This window comes from Chelonoidis abingdonii, chromosome 3 (genome assembly GCF_003597395.2).
Source record: "Chelonoidis abingdonii isolate Lonesome George chromosome 3, CheloAbing_2.0, whole genome shotgun sequence".
Lineage (NCBI taxonomy): Eukaryota > Metazoa > Chordata > Testudines > Testudinidae > Chelonoidis > Chelonoidis abingdonii.
In genome coordinates, this window is record NC_133771.1 from 105,322,290 (window position 1) to 105,335,185 (window position 12,896).

The 12,896-nt window shown below is 43.2% G+C and overlaps 1 protein-coding gene across 1 annotated transcript; it reads right to left on the reverse strand.

Annotated features, from left to right (window-relative positions):
- Positions 1–11,629: 11,629 nt before the first annotated feature.
- Positions 11,630–12,658, reverse strand: LOC116828950 (trace amine-associated receptor 7a-like). Its single transcript, XM_032787486.2, has one exon. It carries the CDS (start codon positions 12,656–12,658, stop codon positions 11,630–11,632), a length of 1,029 nt encoding a protein of 342 aa, XP_032643377.1.
- Positions 12,659–12,896: the final 238 nt, after the last annotated feature.

Genomic DNA, 12,896 nt, shown 5'->3' on the forward strand with positions numbered 1-12,896 from the left:
GAGGCTGCCTGGAGACCAGCTCTGCTGCAGGCTCTGATTCCTGACAGGCAGTGTGTTGGAGCAGTTCAGGAAGAGGTTCTCAGGATAAGGCTTTAGAAGGGAGATATGAATTATGGGATGGCTCTTTAGGGGCTCAGGTAGCTACAGCTTGAATGTTATTGGGTAGACCTGTTCCAAGATCTTGAATGGGCCCAGGTACTGGTGGTTGAGGTAGGCTGATGGGCAGGTTGATTTTAAGATTCCCTATGGATAACCAAACTCTGTCCCCTATGACAAGGTTGGGTGCAGTCTGGTGGCTCTGGTCAGCATAGTGGTTGTAAGTTTCTTTAGCAGATCTCAAATGTTCTTTGAGTTCTTAGCAGCAAAGAGTCCTGTGGCACCTTATAGACTAACAGACATTTTGGAGCATGAGCTTTCGTGGGTAAATACCTACTTCATCGGGTGCATGTAGTGGAAATTCCACTACATGCATCTGATGAAGTAGGTATTCACCCACGAAAGCTCATGCTCCAAAATGTCTGTTAGTCTATAAGGTGCCACAGGACTCTTTGCTGCTTTTACAGATCCAGAGTAACACGGCTACCCTTCTGATATTTGAGTTCTTAGTGAACTTTGCATAAATGGGTAGTCAGGTCTGCAGTGGCCTGTATCAGGAAACTCATGGGTATGTCTGGGTGAAAACAAGGATGAAAGCAAAGAATGGGCTTTGTTGGGTGGAGGCATGGGTTGTATTAATATAGGCAAATTCCATATAGTGAAGCAGGGTAAAGCAGTAATCCTGTTGCTAATTAGAAAAACAGCAAAGATACTGTTCCAAAAACTGGTTGACTCATTCTACTCATCGGTTTCAGGGTAATACACAAACGAGCTGAGGGATTCTGTGCCAAGAAGTTTGAGAAACTCACCAGAAATGGGAGATGAATTAGGGTTCCAGGTCTGATGTGATGATGGTTAGTAACCTGTGGTAACAGATGTTCTCTGGGAAGAAACATGCCCTTTCTGGGATGGTAGCTGTTCTGGGTGCAGCATGGAACAAAATGCACCATCTTTGTTAGGAGAGCAAACATGGCTAGGATCACTGTAAGCCCATGAAAGCAAGGCAGCTCCACAATTAAGTCTATAAATATGGTAGATCAGCGCTGGGATGGAATGGGCAAAGGCTGGAAGGAGCTGAGTGACTTTGAGCATAGGCGCTCGATTCAAGAACAGAGTCTGCAGGACTTTATATTCTCCTTGATGTAAGCACATAGACCCAGCCACTAGAAATTCCTCAGGCCAATCCAAGACTTGGATCCTGGTTTTAAGTGACCAGCAAGCAGCATGTCATGACATAGCCTAGACTTCAGATCTTTAAATTATCCCTTTGGGACATGTGATCCCTGTAATAGAGGACATCATCCTGCAATCAGGCTGGGCATCTACATCATCCAGAGCCTGGGTTTTAAACAGATTGTTGGGCAGCAGAGAATGAATGGAGGATATCAGGCTACTGTCTACTGACCTGTTGACAAAATTGGGTGCCTTAAGAACTCTGGAAGGGAGTTTTCTGCCAGGTTTGAAATACTTATCTTTGTGTGACATAGTGTCCACCTTTCCGTTTCTGGCCCCAAAGTTACCAAGAAGTCAAATCAGGCAAAGAAGAGGGAGCAGTAGATCTGGTGTTAACTGAGGTGTCTGTCTTTTCTGAGGTACTTAATGTATTTGTGACCTGTAAGGACCTGGACTGGGAACTGGGCTCCCTGCAGGAGATGACAGCATTCCTCAGAGGCCACCTTGATAGCCAACAGCTTCTTGTTCCAGATATCATAATTTCTTTCTGATGGGGTTTTCTTTCAGGAGTGAAAGACACAGGGAGGAAGTTGGCTACAAGGGCCAGCTTGTTGGGATAACACTGACTATGGCAAAGTCTGATGTGTTGGCTTCCACTGTAAATGGTTTAGCGGAGTCTGGAGGGATAAGGGTGAGTACTGTGGTAAGTAAACACTTTTTTTTAGCTAATTGAAGGCAGACTGAGTTTCCAAGGACCAGATGAACCGGGATCCTTCTTGTAGAAGCTCTGTCATCAGGGCGAGAAAACCCTTTGATAAACTGCCAGTAAGAGTTGGGAAAATGCAGGAATTGCTGTCTCTCTCATTTGTCCTTCCAAGTGGCTCGGTCAGATATGGCCGTCACCTTGCATGGGTCTATGGTTAGTCCCTTGGGGGGAGACAATATGCCCAAGGAATTCAACTGTCTCCTAGTCAAATTCACGTCTCAAGCTTTGTATATAGATAATTTTTGGCAGAGTCTTTTTAAGACACAGCATACATGTTGGTCGTGAAGAACTGGATCATTGGGAAAAAAATGAAGATATCCTTAGGGTAAAAAACACAAATTGGTGAAGCATGTCCTTAAAGATATCACAAATGAGCTGTTGGAAAGTCACTGGAATATTACAAAGGCCAAATGGCATATTGAATTAGTCAGTGTCTGTACTATGCCCGAGAGGCGGTCTTCTATTTGTTTCCTTCTCAAATCCAAACGAGGAATAAGCTCCACAAAGGTCCAACTTAGTGAAGACCTCTGCAGAGTGGAGTCCTTTAAAGAGCTCATTGACAAGGGGTAATGGGTACCAGTTCTGGGTAGTAATGCTTTTTAATGCCTGTTGTTCCACACAAAGCCACAGGGAGCCATCCTTCTTACCCACAAAGAAAGTAGGAGTCTCTTGAAGGAATGGATTAACCCCTTTTTCAGGCTTTCTTGGAGATATCTCTAGAGAGTCTGTAGCTCAGGTTCTGAGAGAGAATAGGTACACCCGAAAAGGACCTCTGCTTCAAGCTGGAGGTCGAAGGGACAGCCCTAACTATAGTGAGGTGGCACGATGTCAGCTTTCTTTTTGTCTTAACATGTCAGCAAAATCTCAGTATTTGGTGGGTACTACTGAAGCTGTTAGGGAGGCCGCAGCAGTTGCCAAGGATCCTTGGTTGAGCTGCATAGGTTCACGAAGCGGGAAGTGTGCAGATGGTTGGCGGACCAGAGACCACAAGACTAGCAGGGGTCGGGAAGTTGACCTTCTTTCTTGGTGGCTTTCTATCAAGCAGTTGTCAGTTTTAATGAACAGTTTAATTAGGGTATCCAGATTGGCTGGTGGCTCCACCCATGCCAGCTTGTCTTTGAACTCATCATCTAGGCCAAGCCAGTACTGATAGTGCTGCATGGCCTCATTCCATTCCATGTCTGTTCTCAGGCTTTGAAATGCCATGGCATAATTAGCATCTGGCTGGCACCTGTCCCGCAATATCTGGAGTGCAGCCATTGCTGTATGCATGTGACTCGGGTCATCAAAAAGCAATGCCGTGGCTTGAACAAAATTCTCAAACTGGTCCAGGAGAGGGCTAGATTTCTCCAAGAGTGAACAGACCCGGGCCAAGGCCTCCCCCAGTCAGAGGGATGATAAGTCCCATGTGGGACTGGTTCATGGGGAATGACTATGGGTGCAACAGAAATAGGAGCCAGCAGTAATTCAGCAACCCAAAGAATTTACTGCAGCTGCTGGCATACTTGTCCAGTTGGGGAATTTTTGGTTCTTGAGGGGCCTGAGCTGGAGCTGTGGGCAGCGTAGCCTGTGTCTGTAGTGCCACATTCTGTGGCTGCAGGACAGCAACCTGAGTCTGCAGGTCCTGCAAGATGCCCACCTGTTCCTTCTCTCTTTCAAGGGATTCGTGTTTAAACTGTCACAAACTGGGTTACGGGTGATCAGGCCTAGTGATCCGAGCAGAGGGAGTCAGGCCTAGTAGTCAGAGTCAGAAGCCAGGAACAGCACCAAGTGTCTGAGCTGGTGTCAGGAATCAGGAGTCAGAGCTGAAGGTCAGAGCCAGAATCAGGAACCAGGAGTCAGAGTCGGAGTAGGAACCAAATGGGAGCAGGGGTGGAGCAGGCTTGATCTTGGCAGGAACAAGGCAGAAGCAGGGCTGGTGCAATGTTGGGAAGAAGGCAGGCACAGGAACAATTGCAGCTGCGGTCATAATTGTTGAGCAGCTGCTAGCCTGGTGCTGCTGATATTAACAGCAGGCCCTTTTAGACAGAGGGACTGGTTAATCAGGGTCTTCAGCTGTAGGTCAACTCAGTGGTTCCAGGCTCTCCTGCAAGCCCTGATTCCTGACAGGAAGAAGCTCACCCTGTGGGCTGATTATTCCATAATTTACCACTGCGGCATTTCTTCACCTTCCTCTAAGCATCTGATACTGACCACTGTCAGAGATAGGACACTGGACTGGATACACCAGGGGTGGGCAAACATTTTGGCCTGAGGGGCACATAGGGATTGCACAGCTGTATGGAGGCCAGGTAGGGAAGGCTGCGCCTCCCCAAACAGCCTGGCCTCTGCCCGCTATCTGTCCCCTCCCACCTCCTTCCCCCTGACTGCCCCCCTCAGAACTCCCAACCCATCCAACCCCCCCTGCTCCTTGTCCCCTAACCGCCCCCGCCCAGGACCACCGCCCCCTATCCAACCCCACTGCTCTCTGTCCCCTGACTGCCCTGACCTCTATCCTCCCCACCCAGGACTCCCACCCCCTATCCAACCGCCCTCTGCTCCTCATCCCCTGACCACCCCCTCCCAGGACTCCCCACACCTAACTGCCCTCCGGGACTCTCACTCCCAACCCTCCCTGTTCCTCATCCCCTGACCTCCACCCCATCCAACCTCCCACTCCTCCCTCACTGCCCCCGAAGACCGTCTGCTCCCTTACGCAACCCCCTCGCTCCCCACCCCCTTACCAGCAGCAGGAGCTTGCAGCCATGACACCCAGCCAGAGCCAGCTACACTCCCCATGCTGCACAGCGGGATCAGCGGCCAGACTGCGGCCCGGCTGCGGAGGAGGGGGCACAGCGGGGGAGGGGCCAGAGACTAGGCTCCCCGACCAGGAGCTCAGGGGCTGGGCAGGACGGTCCTGTGGGTGTGGCCTGCGGATCATAGTTTCCCCACGTCTGGGATAGACTATTGATCTACTCCAGTAAGGTCATTCCTGTGTTGTTATGTTTCACTGTCCTTCCAAAGGCCCTTCCCAGGTGGGAATTCAGAGTACAGGAAGAAAGGAGCAGATGCTCATCCATAGATGGAGCCAGTTCCCAGGAAGAGAAGGGTGCCAGAATCAGGAAAGAAGCACCTTTACTGCTCTCCCCACAGGGACCTCCCAAAATGGGACAATTAGTACCAAAGAGAAGATGATCCCATTCTTCGACCTCTCAATGCCCTCTCCACTTCCTTCCCCGCTAAGTAGAAGACCAACATTTTCCTTTCTCTTTCTCCTAATGTATTTAAAGACCCTTTTCTTATTGTCTTGTATATCCCTTGCTAGGTGTAACTCACTTTGTACCAGAGTCTTTCTGATTTTGTCCCTACATGTTTATACTGTTCTTTCCTCCTTAGCAATTCATGTTTCTTCTCTTTGTAGGATTTCTTTTTGAATTTCAGGTCATTAAAGAGTTCCTAATGGCGCTAATGCCCAGGAGGAAAGGAAGAGAAGTACCAGCCCCCAGCTATCTTAGAGACCCTCACAAGCAAATCCAAAACCCAGAAGAACAGGGGGAGAAGATCCAACTCCTTTCCCATCCCAACAATTGCCAATATAGATCTCAACTGCAAGCAGATAGAGAAGCCTGTCCGCATGCCCTCCCAGAGACCCTCCACAACAAGAGGGGGCCACACCTTAAGAGAACTCAGCTTCTACACACACGTTCTCTTTCCCAAAGAGTGAACAGATTATCTTAATCTCCAGTTTTGGAATCTTTCTATACAGTTGGACTCTGTTCGCTAAGAAAGCAGGCAGATTATTCACCATTCAGCTCTGCACTTCACTTACTGTGGAGCTGTGACTGCAGAGCATGAGCCTGGAAACCCAGCAGGACGGGTCCTGGAGCCTGGTAGTTAGCAAAGCAGTTCAGACCTCCACCCTCTCCTGTCTCAAATATTTAATGAGAGTTGTTTCCACCCACTGTCTTAGCTTCCCAGTCAACCTAGGCTTCTAGGCAGTTCTACAATTTATTATTGTTTCCTAATGGGGATATCAATAATCTTAATATTCTCATCATTGCCTTTTTCATTTTTAGAATAAAGTGTTCATTCAGAGTCTGAAATTAGAGTCTGTCTCTTTTATCAAAAGATGAGAAAAATCCTTCCAAATATGTTGTTGTTATGTAAATACAGCAGAGTGACAGCTATTACTTAACCTGTGAGCACTTCAAGGCAGAGACTGTTTTTTTTGTTGTGTTTGTGCCTAGCACTGTGGAGCCTTGATCCCTGCCTGGAGCCCTTAGGTGCTACCACAATGCAATAATTCCAAGAGGAAGTTCAAAAACTTAGAAGAAAACCTCACACAAAGGAAAGAAGATTAGCTGAAGTTCTGAAATCAATACTCATTCCACAACACTCTTCCATTTGGTTGGCTGTTTCAGACCCTGTGCCTACTCTTCAATTAATTTAAACAATGTGATGCTGTTCAGTCATAGTTATTAAAGCATGCCAGTGAGGAGTCATGTCAGAGGTGGAACAAAGTAGACTGGCAGGGCTTAGGTGAGGTCTTTATGCCAGCTATTTGGAATTCAAGTGAGCAGAGAGGTGCTTTTTGATATTTTTATACATTAAAAATAAAAATGCTATCATACACTACATAAATTCTGTATGCAAGCTGATTATGGGTTTAATATTTCATTTTGTTTAGCCATGATTTTAATGCCACTATTTATATTATTTGTTTTTTCTTACAGTTGAAATATTCAGGATAACCCAGTATTATCCACTAGATGGCACAACAGTGATGTTATACTGCTCTCCTCTGCTTGCTGAAGATCTTGGGCTTCATTTTGATCTCACATTGGTTTTACACCAATATAACTGTACTGAAATCAGTACTGTCACTCCTGATTCACAGACTCAGCTGAGATCAGAACCCCTTCTCTCAAAGCATATACCTACCAGTATTTTGTTTTGGATTTGTATTTTTGATCAAAAGTGTCCTTTTCAGAGAAGAGACTTTGGAACTTGAGGAACAATTTACTTTGATTCACAGCATATGGACAGCTCTCTCTACTTTTAATGTCTTCTCATAGTAGTGTGTAATGCCTCTGCTATAAAGCAGAGGTTCCCAAACTGTGGTTTCCAGGCTGTCGGTGGCCCATTGAGATCTTCCGAGTGAGCACATGGTGCTGGCTTCTCCTCATCTTCAGCAGCTATTTTACGTTACAAGACTGATAAAGATACATGAAATCTTTAACTGATAGTGTTCTTCCTTGTAACCAATTGTTGTTGCCAGAACAACGTCAGAGGATGAGAGGAGAGGCAGGGCCGCCAAGATCGGCTTTGGGCCCCGATAAAAAAATGTTTCGGGCCCCCCAGCAAGGGCAGACCAGCTAAACAGTGTTGCCAAAGCCAGGGAAGCTGGGCCCCGGGCCCCCTTCCAGACTGCTGGGCCCAGGTAATTTTTACTGGCTTTCCCCTGTCCCCCCTATCAGCCCTGAGGAGAAGTAGATCACAATACAAACCCAATCGCCCCAAGAGAGGGGAAAGATAAATGCCTCTAAGCAATATTATCTGTCAGACTGTCTCATCTATTTATTGCTAGAGCTTCCAGCCCTGTAGCATTTGGGTGCTGAGTTCAGGGTTAAATAACTGTCTGATTATGTACCATCTTCGCTGCTCCTCTTGAGGCAAAATCATGTTTCATGTGCCTATATTAGGCAGAGGAAAACTAAGGGGAATAGGAGGAAAAACAAGAAGGTGGCTGATTTTCAGAGGTACTGACCCCCAAAATTCTTTTTGAAGTGAATGGAAGGTGTGGATACTCAGCATCTCTGAAATACAGACCCCAGGCCATTCTGTATTCCTTCTTATTGTGGGAAAGGCTTCAGGAAGAGGTGTGTCTTTCCCAGTGCCTGAAATGAGGAGGATTATTCCATACAGGTACGGTGTTCAGAAAGTGAACTGGAAACAGAGTAATGTGGTGTTGAACTGATCAGACCCTGCTACATAGGCTGGGCATGTAAAGTTTCATTGAACATTCTGCATATAAAACTCTGAGCCTTTGTTAGAGGTCTCAGGATTGATCAGTCATAGCCCTCTTCTCCAAGGAGGGCTGTCATTGGCCCATGAATACTGAAATATCATACAAGGGGGTGTGGTCCATCAACTTCCACTCCCTCTCCCACCAACTCTAAAGTCTCCTGCTAGCCAGGAAGATGGCAGCCCTTTCTGTAGTATATATGATTCACAGCTGTTTGCCCACATTCTTAGTGAACACTTGCTTTATAGAGCTTAAGTGATATAGAGGGCCTTGTGTACCAGCGTGAATTTTATCCTCTAATTACGCTTCTTTTATCTTAAGTTTTGAACAGTAAAACTAATGCATGTATGAAATGATACACTGATGTTTCCAAGGCAGTTTTTATTCGTGTGGCTCATCAGAATGAATAACAGTAATTTATTATTATACATTTATTTATTTATTTGTATTAAAGTAATGCCTGATGAAATCTCAGCCCCAGTGTGCTAGGATCTGCACAAACATATGGTGGAAGCTGGTCGCTGGTCCCAAATCATTTAAAAGCTAATTACATGTATTGCAAAAACACCTAAACAAATTTACACTCCATAGTGTTTTGCATATTATTTAGAGTGGGACTTAATCTTCAACAGGAGCAGAGTTAGGCTAGTGTGGTGTGCGTTTGAAAATCCCACAGTACCTTCTTAAGTCTATGCTCAAGTATCCTTCAATCTCCCTACCTTGCCCATCCTCTAGTTTGTCTCATCCATCTGTTATATCGTATCTATTAAAGCACAAGTTCTTTGGGCAGGCAGGAACTGTCACTTACTGTTTGACTGTATAGTGCCTACCACAATGCAGCCCCACCCTGTTTAAGACTTCTAATTTTTCTTAATCATACTATGAAATCACTACGACTTTATATTTCACTTTTACTTTATTTCACCTGGAAAAAAAGAAAAAACACACACAGTTTTAGAAGAGAAGAAGAGTAGAAATGTGCCCCAAAGGTAACTGGCAGACAAGGATTTAGATGTTGTACAAACACAGCATCTAGGCAGATTTTCAGTCTGGAATAAATTCAGTTTTGAACAATCATCAGTTATTTACATTTTAGGAGTTATTTGCACTGCATCTTAAACAAAGATAAAAGCTGGCATAAATCACAGAGCTCACAGAGAATTTATAATTAACAAAATTACCAGCCCACAAGCATCAGCAGGACCGTCAGATCAAGAAAATACATCTATTATGTTAAAAAATGGTGGTCAAAACTACAGAAAATCTCCCCTGGATACCAACAGAGCTTTACTTTTCTCTCCTTTCACTATTACCTGTATGTTTTTTGTGATTGTGACTAGATTTTGCTTGTTATACTTCCACTAATTCAAGTCTATTGTTCAACTAGCACAAACATTTTGAAATAAAGGAATAGTCACTGGATCCTGACATTGTGGCTGTATGGATATTTCCCTGAGCTCTGGGCTTCCCCAGTATTTATGTCTCAGAATGTACCACAGTTTCAAATACTAGATCTTGCAAGATTTACCTGTGAAGTTGCAGAAAAGTGGTGTTCTGCACTTCTGTGAGCTACAGGGATAGAAACCAGTGAAGAGGCTACAGGTGGCTGCTTCCAAAGGGGGCAGGATGAAGTGGTATACCTGCCTATCCTAGATAAAAGGCTGTGCCATGAGAGGGGGAATAGATAATATTTACTCAACTGAATACTAAAAGTCAGTCATCATCCTATTCCTATGTGTAGCCAAGTATGTTTTCTCGCAGAGGCTGTAAGCCACTGATGAAGTTGGTTAAAGCCTTGAGTCAGTTGGACATTTATAAAATAATGTCTCATGCTCTCATTAATGATTTGGATATAAGTAGGCACCACAGTTTTTCCCTTGTCCTGATACTTATTTATCTCTGCTGACACCATGTCACTGTTGTGTGTGGCTTGTTATCTGTACTGTGAGTGTAAAGGAAGTAGGAGTGGCTCTTTAGGCAGAAGGCTGTATGGCTTGGGACAGAGAATTCCTACAGGGAGCACCCTGAGAACTGCCAAGTGGGGGGAGAAGGTTTGTACTGAAATTTGTTATTAATTTCTTGTTGTTAACCTCAGGAAGAGGGAGAGTTTCACCCTGTACAGACTGAAGCAAGCAGGGAAGATTTGCAACAGAAATTGAATTTTTTTTAAAAAACGTTATTTTTGGAATTTGTAAATTAAACTTTTAGAAGTTTTTATTAACAAAATCCTGATTGGTTAATGTGATACATAGTTAACTTGCCTGGTACAGTACAGAAAATGGCATGCTCCTACTTCACTTAAAATTTAGCAAACCAGATAATAAGCAGTTGTTGTTGTTATAGAGGAATATTGCAAACTAACAAATATTTCTCATTGACAACTGGCTTGTCCAGGGATTCTGTAGCAAGTGTTTGAAATCCAGATCCCTTGCCACCAGTAGGAAATATCTTAGGGCTTGGCTACAAGGGAGATTTACTGGAATTGATATTGCAGAACAGCTAGCTATTGCACTTTAAATTCACATCTTATTTTAAACCAAAATAACTATAAAGAATAGACAAGCCCTTAGAATGTTGCTGTGACACAGGAGACTGTTCTGTGATTGGATTTTTTCGTGTAATGGAAAGGACAGTTTTCTCTCAAAACAGCAAGGGTAAAATCGTGGTCCCATTAAATGGGAGTTTTACCATTGAATTCACTGGTATCTGGATTTCATCTTAGGTTATTGTTTTATTTTAGTGTCTGTTATTACTAGAACCCTCCCTTGTGTGAGGAATCCTTGTGCACATGAAAGAGTCTTATTTCTACTCACTACTTCCCTGAGAGAAAGGTTGGTCTTCTGGTTAAGGCACAGAGCTGGACATTTCCCTGTGTAAATATGGGCAAGTCAGTGCTGGCTTATTCTTGCTCCCATTAAAAGTTTTGACACCAATTTAAAAAGTAGCAGGACTGGATCCTTAATCTCTTTGTTTGGGTTTTTCAAAGGAGCCTAAGAGAATTAAATGTCTTTCTCCCTTTGAGATTCAATTTTCTTATCCATTAAATGAGATAATAATATCTATTCCATATGGATGTTGGGGAACTTAATTCAGTAGTATAAGTAAATATTTTGAATACCCATAGGCTGAGAGTAGTATAAATATTAATATTTTATACTTGTATATTACTGATTTGGTAAATGATACCGTCTAGGGTTTAAATGGATGGAAAAACATTTCTGTTTCGAGTATTGTTAGTACTTCCTAACACATAGAGAATTTCACTGGAAAAAATATTTTTGATCTTTCTTTTTTTGGCTTTGTTTAATTCTGGAGGACCATTTTATCTTCTTAGTCAAACAATTACAACCAATGGACATTGGTCTATTATTTCATAGCATAATCTAGTATTAAATTAACAGTATCTGTAAATTAATTGTCTTGATATCATGTGATAAACCTGTTTTTCACAATGATAAAAAGTAATTCAAAGCATACAATCAATATGACAATATTTCATTCAGAAAAAGAAATAAACAGCCAGATTTTATGAAAAGGACAATGACTGTGAAATGTGAGGTGAGTAATTCTATGCAGGATCGGATAAATTTTCATTCTGTAAATAAATTCATTGTTGAACAGTCAAGCTGGAGCATTTTACAGCTCACAATCACTTTCATTGCTTTTCGAAACCAAGGATAAAAGAGAGAGTAGATCAAAGGATTAATGGCAGAGTTGGAATAAGTGAACCAAACCACAATGTCAAAGAGAAGGGGTGGAGTTATGAAGTCAAGAAAAGTATCAATTATTACATTTATAAAAAAGGGTAACCAACACACCAAAAAAGCAATCACAGCTATACCCAGGGTTTTAGTAGCTTTCCTCTCTCTTTTCCTAACTCTGTCACTGTAATTACCAGATGGTTGGGTGTTGTTGCTCATCATTTCTATCATTCTAGCTTGTTGTTTAGCCACAGTAAAGATTTTGCTGTAAAGTGCTATCACTGTAAAAAAAGGTATGAAATAAAGGAGGGAGGATACAACCACCCATGTTTTGTTGAAGACAAGTTGACAGCTCCCTACACATGAGAGGGCATTTACTAATTCGTGTATCCCTTTGTCATTAGCCCCAGTGAAGACAACAGAAAAACTGTATACTAATGAAAATATCCAGGCAACAGCTATGAACATGCCTGAAACTGGCACTGTGAACTTGAGAGGGTAAATTAAAGGATCAGTAACAGCAACGTAGCGATCAACAGAGATAAAGCACAAGTGAAATATTGATGAATAACAAAAAGATAGTTTTAAAGAACTGTGAAATCTACAGAATGTTTCCCCAAAATACCAGCACGTTTCAACAGATCTTATACTGCTGAAGGGCAGCACAGTCAGACCCAAACAAAAATCAGCACATGCCAAGGAGGCGAGCAAAATAACTGTAGGAGAGTGAAGCTGTTTGAAATAAGCAATTGAAATCATTACCATTAGATTTCCACCTAGTGTAAGAATTGTCAGAAAACCAAGCACAACATACAAAGTTATCCGGATTCCAGAAGACCACGATGTTTTATAGCAAGATCCATTAATATTCTCAAAGCAATATTGTGCTTCTTCATTCTGAAGAAGCGCCGAAGTCATGTTGTGCTTTTGTTGTTAGCTACTCTGAACTTTTTAGTGTTTGCATTTGTGTACCAATGGTGATGGTGTGGCACCGATTGGTCAAGCTCTTCAGTTTTTAAGTCTTTCTGAAAAAGAGAATTAAAGTCTACATGAGTGAGAGTACAATAATTCCAAAAAAACAACCCGGAGTCTTTAGTCTTAAAGGTGCCACCAGACTTCTTGGTGTTTTTGTGGATACAGACTAACATGGCTACCC

What these genes read in the sequence shown, in the direction of transcription:
- LOC116828950 (XM_032787486.2), bottom strand. Translation starts at nt 12,658, where the DNA reads ATGACTTCGGCGCTTCTTCAGAATGAAGAAGCACAATATTGCTTTGAG.